General features: G+C 44.9%; 1 protein-coding gene across 1 annotated transcript; it reads left to right on the top strand.

Moving 5' to 3' along the window:
• The first annotated feature begins 3,845 nt into the window (after positions 1-3,845).
• Positions 3,846-5,889, top strand: LOC142047389 (uncharacterized). Its single transcript, XM_075069942.1, has 2 exons — positions 3,846-4,665; positions 5,360-5,889. Exons 1-2 carry the CDS (start codon positions 4,152-4,154, stop codon positions 5,887-5,889), a joined length of 1,044 nt encoding a protein of 347 aa, XP_074926043.1. The 5' UTR covers positions 3,846-4,151.
• Positions 5,890-6,133: the final 244 nt, after the last annotated feature.

Genomic DNA, 6,133 nt, shown 5'->3' with positions numbered 1-6,133 from the left:
GACATACCCCTGTACAGTAAATGCTATGGGGAGAGGGTTCCTTTGTTTGATATTTGTCTGCCCAGACCCTGATCTTTCCTTGGGTTTCCTAGCTGCTACCATAAAACACATAATAACAGCGATAACCATCAATGGAATTTCAGGCTGTGTGCCCTGAGGTATTGTGGCATAAAACAGGTTGGTACCAATCCCTCTTCTTTATGACTTTTTGCAACATGCATTCAGTTCTGAGCCCGTCATTACCAGCAAGATATTGACAAATTATAGGGATTCCAGAGAAAAGTAATAACAATTATTAGTCAGCTGACGTGAATGACTTATCACAAGGAAAGATTAAAATTTAAATATGGATAGCACAGCTAAGCAACACAGAGAAGAAGCCACAAGAGATTTTCCAGCTGAAAACAAGTGGGATTACACGAGGCAGTAAACTCTAGTAACTCAGGCTCAGATTTTTAAAGATATTTAGGCACCTGACATCAAATCGGAGGTAGGGACCTAAATACTTTTAAAATTCTTGCCATCAGTTCCTCTGGCCAAGGGAAGATAACAGGAAGAAAGGGACCTAAACATATGATGTTCATATTTCTTGGAATCAGGCCTCAATCCTGTTTGAAAAACACCAGGTCTGCATTCATTTATTATTTTATTATTTCTGTTACCATCACATATACCTGATGATAGATCAGGCCCCTGTTGTGCTAGCTGCTGTACAAATACAGAAGAAAAAGACAGCCCCTTCCCCCAATCAATAGCACATACAGAGTAGAATTTCATGGTGCACGGGGTATCATTCTTATGCTGATGTATTTCTTCCTGCAGGTCTCTTGAAATTTGCATTTGAAATTGCTGCTTCTATGGTGAATACAAAGCCTGAGTGGCAAACAGCAAGGTGCTCATGAGAATTCAGGGCCTTATTCACAATCACAAAGAAAATCCGGGAGAACCTACAACGTTTTCGTATCAAAGAGGTTTGTGAAGAGTATAGGTGGTTTCACAGATTCAGTATTATTCCTTCGCTCCAGCATCACGTCTGAAGTTCTGATGAGCTGCAAGGGCGGAAAAATACTTGTTCCAACAGAATATGGCATCTTTGCTAGCAAATACAAATGTTAATAGAAAACATATGAAAATCTATGGATTTATAGCTAACTTTGTGCTCCTCCCCAGCTGAGCGCTCCCATGTGTAGGTTTATGAACCTCATAGGATGGGGGCTAATTTAGCTTTAATTGTGTCTTGTTAAACTTGACCAGTTGGTCAAATGACTGAACTTTTCCTAACCTGGCTGTTTTGTTTTTAATAGATACCACTTCTTTATATGGCTGAGCTGTTCTTTCTCTAACTCCCCGCCTTGCACATGTGAAATATTTTGGCTCAGACTGGAAATACAAATGGTCTGTTCATGTTTGCATGCATCATTGTGTCTTAGTTGAAATGTTGCAGGGCAATATGGGGGAACAGGGTCTATCTTCACCAATACCGGGGCAGACACTAACTGTAAACAATTTTCATATTTAACCAGGAAGTTCTGTTGAGATATTTGTCATTGTTATTATCTTACAGGGAGTTCAAAGAGGGAATAATTAAGCAATCAGCACTTTATTTTTCTACAGAGATTTGATCTCTGGAAGGGCACATGAAACTGCAGGTTTGCTTTGCAATTCCTTAAATAGGCATTTGTATTGAATAAAATTACTCAGACAATCATATTGGTTTGATCCTGTTTACAGTTGGTTTCTTTGAAGATGTTTTAAATATATACTATGTGGCAGTAGCTTATTATCTAGTTAAACAGGCACATTTAACCATTTGATGACAGTGTACAAAGAGAGGAATTCACTGTCTTAAGAACACACAGAATAATAGCCAGGAAGGAAGAAACTAATAATGGATTCTATGTTCATAACTGGAAGCAGATGAACTCCGGATTTGCTATCTGTCAGTATGTTCGTGCTATATTTTTCAGTAATATAAGGTCTTACTCATGCAAGGCACTGAGCATCCAGGCCCTGATCATAACAAACACTTAAGTGCATGCTTAACTTTAAGTAAAATGATGGCAATGAACTTAAAGTCAAGTGTGTACTTAAATGCTTTGCTGGACCAGGACCGGAGTGTGAACTTCCTAAAATCTAATGATTTTACTTTGTATGTATTTTTTAAAAGGCCTCAGGGTCTTTAACTAGTTAAACACAGTCCTGTAGAATGAGGAATGGAACAAAGCTTGGAGATAGCTGATGGAATAGACAAAGGCTCATAGGGAGCCAAATTCTTTGCTGGAATAATTCCATTGGCTCAAAAGCATTTGGCTTAATAACACTCACGATCCACCCTTAAATTACACTCTCCGTTAACATCTTCTGCTTCTTGTCTTCCGCTCCATTTTACCGTAAATGCCTTTAAAATCACCCAGACTGTGACAATTACAGCTGTCAAGGTGTTTGCATCCCAAGGTGGCTGTTAGAAAGTGAGCGCAGAAGGTAATATTGGAAAAGTCACCATTTATAAGGCACAGGCTGTGGCTGGCCCCTGGTGTTGCTACCTGAAGGATGGGGTGGACACATGGAATCCTCTCACTTTTGTGTCCCTGCAGAGCCCAGGAACCGGTGGGGCTGGTTGAAATGTTTCTGTCAAAACTGTTTTCCAACAGGTTTTCAGCTAAACACCATTTTTTGCAAAAAGTGTCTTCTTTCCTTGGAAAATGCCTATTTGTTAAAAATGGAACATCTGCAAATGGAAATATTTCTATTGAGAAAAAGCTGCTGTGATGCCTCGTAACAGTTACCTCATGTCCCTCTTCTCTGGTTTGGGTTGGGCTCCTTAGCCCGCCAATGTCTTCTTCCCTCTCCAAGTGAATGGAGAATTGAGCACAAGGCTGGTTCTAGTTGTTGGCCTGTCACTGACTAGCTGTGTTGTCTTGGATCAGTCACTTCGCCTTTCTTACACCCTGTCTCTACAATGGGATAATGCTATGTACCCAGATGGGGGTGTTGTGCAAATATGTTTGCCAGCCCTCCAGGATTGTCCTGAAATCTCCAGGAATTAAAGCGTAATCTTTAATTAAAGATAATGTCACGCAATGAAACCTCCAGGAATATGTCCAACCAAAATTGACAACTCCATGTGAAAATTACCTACTGTCTGTACTGTGCTCTGAACATATAAAGCTCAGTATAAATGCTAAATATAACTATTAGTGCCCTGGGAGACAGATAGCCCAAAGGTGGAGGAGCTGGGTCCTGTTCCCAGTTTCCAGTGGTTCAGAGTGGGGAGCATGCTGCGCTCCGTGAAGAAATCTAACCTGTGATGTGTTCCCCCTACATGGTGAGACAATGACAAGAAGCTACCACTGAGCTGTAAGAAATGAAACCTCTTACAGATGTGTGCAAAGGAAATTGATTTTGGCCCTTTATCCCAGCTTCTGGGCCTGGTCTGTCTCTCCCTAGGTGGGTAGGCCCAAAGAATGATGTGGACCTGGATCACTACCCCTCTGCAGGAAGTCATTCAAGATTAAGCTCTCGTACCAGTCAAGAAGAAGCCTCAATGAGGCTTGAAGGAAGTTTTGCCTTCCTTAGCTAGAAGGATAGTGGTTGTGATGAGACACCTTGAAGATAGGGTTATATGCAGGGTAACAGAAATATCACTGGCTGATGACTATAAAATATGAAAAGTGTCAATGGAAAAAGTTAAAGATACATTGCACTAAGAGAGCTGCAGTTTATTATGGGAGCATGGCTGAAATATCAGGCAGGGAACAGCTTAGGCCTTGGCTACACTTGCAAGTTGCAGCGCTGGTGAGGGGGTTACAGCGCCGCAACTTACTCGGTGTCCACACTTACAAAGCTCAGCCAGCGCTGCAACTCCCTGTCTGCAGCGCTGGCTGTACTCCTGGTCTGCTACGGGTGTAGCGAATCCAGCGCTGGTGATGCAGCGCTGCTCATCAGGTGTGGACACTCACCAGCGCTGTAATTGGCCTCCAGGGTATTAGGAGGTATCCCAGCATACCTTTTCAGCCTCTCTGGTCATCGTTTCGCACTCCACTGCCCTGGGCTCAGGTGACCCGCCCTTTAAATGCCCCGGGAATTTTAAAAATCCCCTTCCTGTTTGCTCAGCGAGGCATGGAGTGCAATCAATCAATCAATCAGTGACCATGCCTCCACGCCCCAAACGAGCCCCAGCATGGAGCACTGCCGAGCTGCAGGATCTCATCAGTGTTTGGGGTGAGGAAGCTGTGCAGGCACAGCTGCGCTCCAGCCGTAGAAATTATGATACCTACGGCCAGATATCAAAGTCAATGCAATACAGGGGCTATGACCGGGACGCGGTGCAGTGCAGGGTTAAGGTAAAGGAGCTGCGGAGTGCCTACTGCAAAGCACGTGAGGGAAACCGCCGCTCAGGTGCTGCCCCCACGACCTGTCGTTTTTACAAGGAGCTGGATGCGATACTTGGATGTAACCCCACTGCCAATCCGAGGATCACGATGGACAGTTCAGAGCCTGGAGAGGAGGGGGAGGGTGTAGAGGAACCCGAGAGGGAGGCTACTGAGGTGTTTGGAGACTCCCAGGAGTCATGCAGCCAGGAGCTATTTTCCAGCCAGGAAGAAGCTAGCCAGTCGCAGCCGCTGGGACTTGGTAGTGAGGAACCAGCAGAGGAGCCTGTTCCCGGTAAGAAGCTTTTATTATAAGGATGGAAATGTTTTGGGAGGAGGGGGGCTATGGCTGCCTGCAAGCATGCCTAGATGTGGAATAGCCCATTGATTTGGTCTATCACGTCGCGGTAATCTGCCTCTGTAATCTCTTCAAAAGTTTCAGCCAGAGCGTGTGCAATGCGCTTCAGCAAGTTTATAGGGAGAGCCACCGTGGTCCTTGTCCCAGTCAGGCTAACGCGTCCGCGCCATTGTGCCGTGAGGGGTGGGGGGATCATTGCTGCACACAGGCAAGCTGCGTAGGGACCAGGGCGGAATCCACATAGCTGTAGAAGACCCTCCCGCTCTTCCCAGGTGACCCGGAGCAGCGAGATATCGGGGAGGATAAAATTCTGTGGAAAATGCAGGGATACTGTTAAGTGCTATTTCCCTCTAGCTGCTCTTTGCTTTCCCCAATTCACAGAAACCCCAGTGATCCCAGAGTCAAGCAGCCCCCCCTTCCCAGGTGAGCCGCGTGTGCAAGATGGCTCCCAGGAGTACCTGCTGTGGCAGATGTGGGGAAACTCACCATTTGTCTCTGCAGCTGTGGCCTCTCTGTGCTATGCTCGCAATGTGTAAATGATGCTACAAATAGTCTACATAATTCCTTAAGTGTGATTAAAAACAATACAGGCTCTGTAGTAAAAGTTTATCTCTCTGTGTTTTTTTTAAAGTGACCTTGGATACTGCTCCATCAGCGCAGACTTCTGAAAAACTACGAAACTTAAGAAAAAAACCAAGGAAGAATAAGGAGGAGCTGGTGAAAGCAGTTATGAATCTGTATTCCACAGATAATAAAAAGTTGCAAGACTGGAGGGAAAAGGAAAGCAGGAAAAAGGAACAGGCTGCCAAGAGAAAGGAATTGGCTACCAAGAGAAGCACAGATCGGCTGCTAAGCATCCTGGAACGCCACACAGACCTCATGCAGTCAATGCTAGCCATGCAGGCAGAGCACTACCGTGCCTTCCTCCCCCCATCCCAAAGCTCAACCCATTGTGCCCCACTGTTTCCTCAAAACACCCTTCTCCAGCATCCTGGTTCTTACCACCACCAGCTGCCCCCAACACCCATACGTTCACCTAACAGCCCTGAGAACTACGACCCTTACCCTATGCACTCAACCCCCATCACCATGCAGCATATTAATCCTGAAGTGCAGCAGGCATTGCACACCACTCAAGGAAGGACATATTCAAACCTCTGACTTTACTGCTCATCACCCTACCCCCCTGCCCGTTTTATGTACTGTATTTTTAATAAAGGATTTCTTGTCTTTTAAAACAGTTTTTATTATTACAGAAAGTGTAACATACTGTACCACAAGTGAAAAATAGGCACTGCAAATCATTGCAACCACTGCACTTCACTCCTGTGGAAGGCACCCAACATTACTGTTGGCTTTCAGCCTCAAATTGCTCCTTTAAGGCATCCCTAATCCTTGAAGCACT

The sequence above is a fragment of the Chelonoidis abingdonii genome, chromosome 10 (assembly GCF_003597395.2).
Source record: "Chelonoidis abingdonii isolate Lonesome George chromosome 10, CheloAbing_2.0, whole genome shotgun sequence".
Taxonomy (NCBI): Eukaryota; Metazoa; Chordata; order Testudines; family Testudinidae; genus Chelonoidis; species Chelonoidis abingdonii.
Note: the sequence above shows the minus strand (reverse complement) of the source record. Positions and strands in the feature narration are given on the sequence as shown.

Coding starts and splice junctions, on each gene's coding strand:
- LOC142047389 (XM_075069942.1), top strand. CDS start 4,152: ATGCCTCCACGCCCCAAACGAGCCCCAGCATGGAGCACTGCCGAGCTG. Junction 4,666..5,359: donor AGCAGAGGAGCCTGTTCCCG/GTAAGAAGCTTT, acceptor TTTTTTTTAAAG/TGACCTTGGATACTGCTCCA.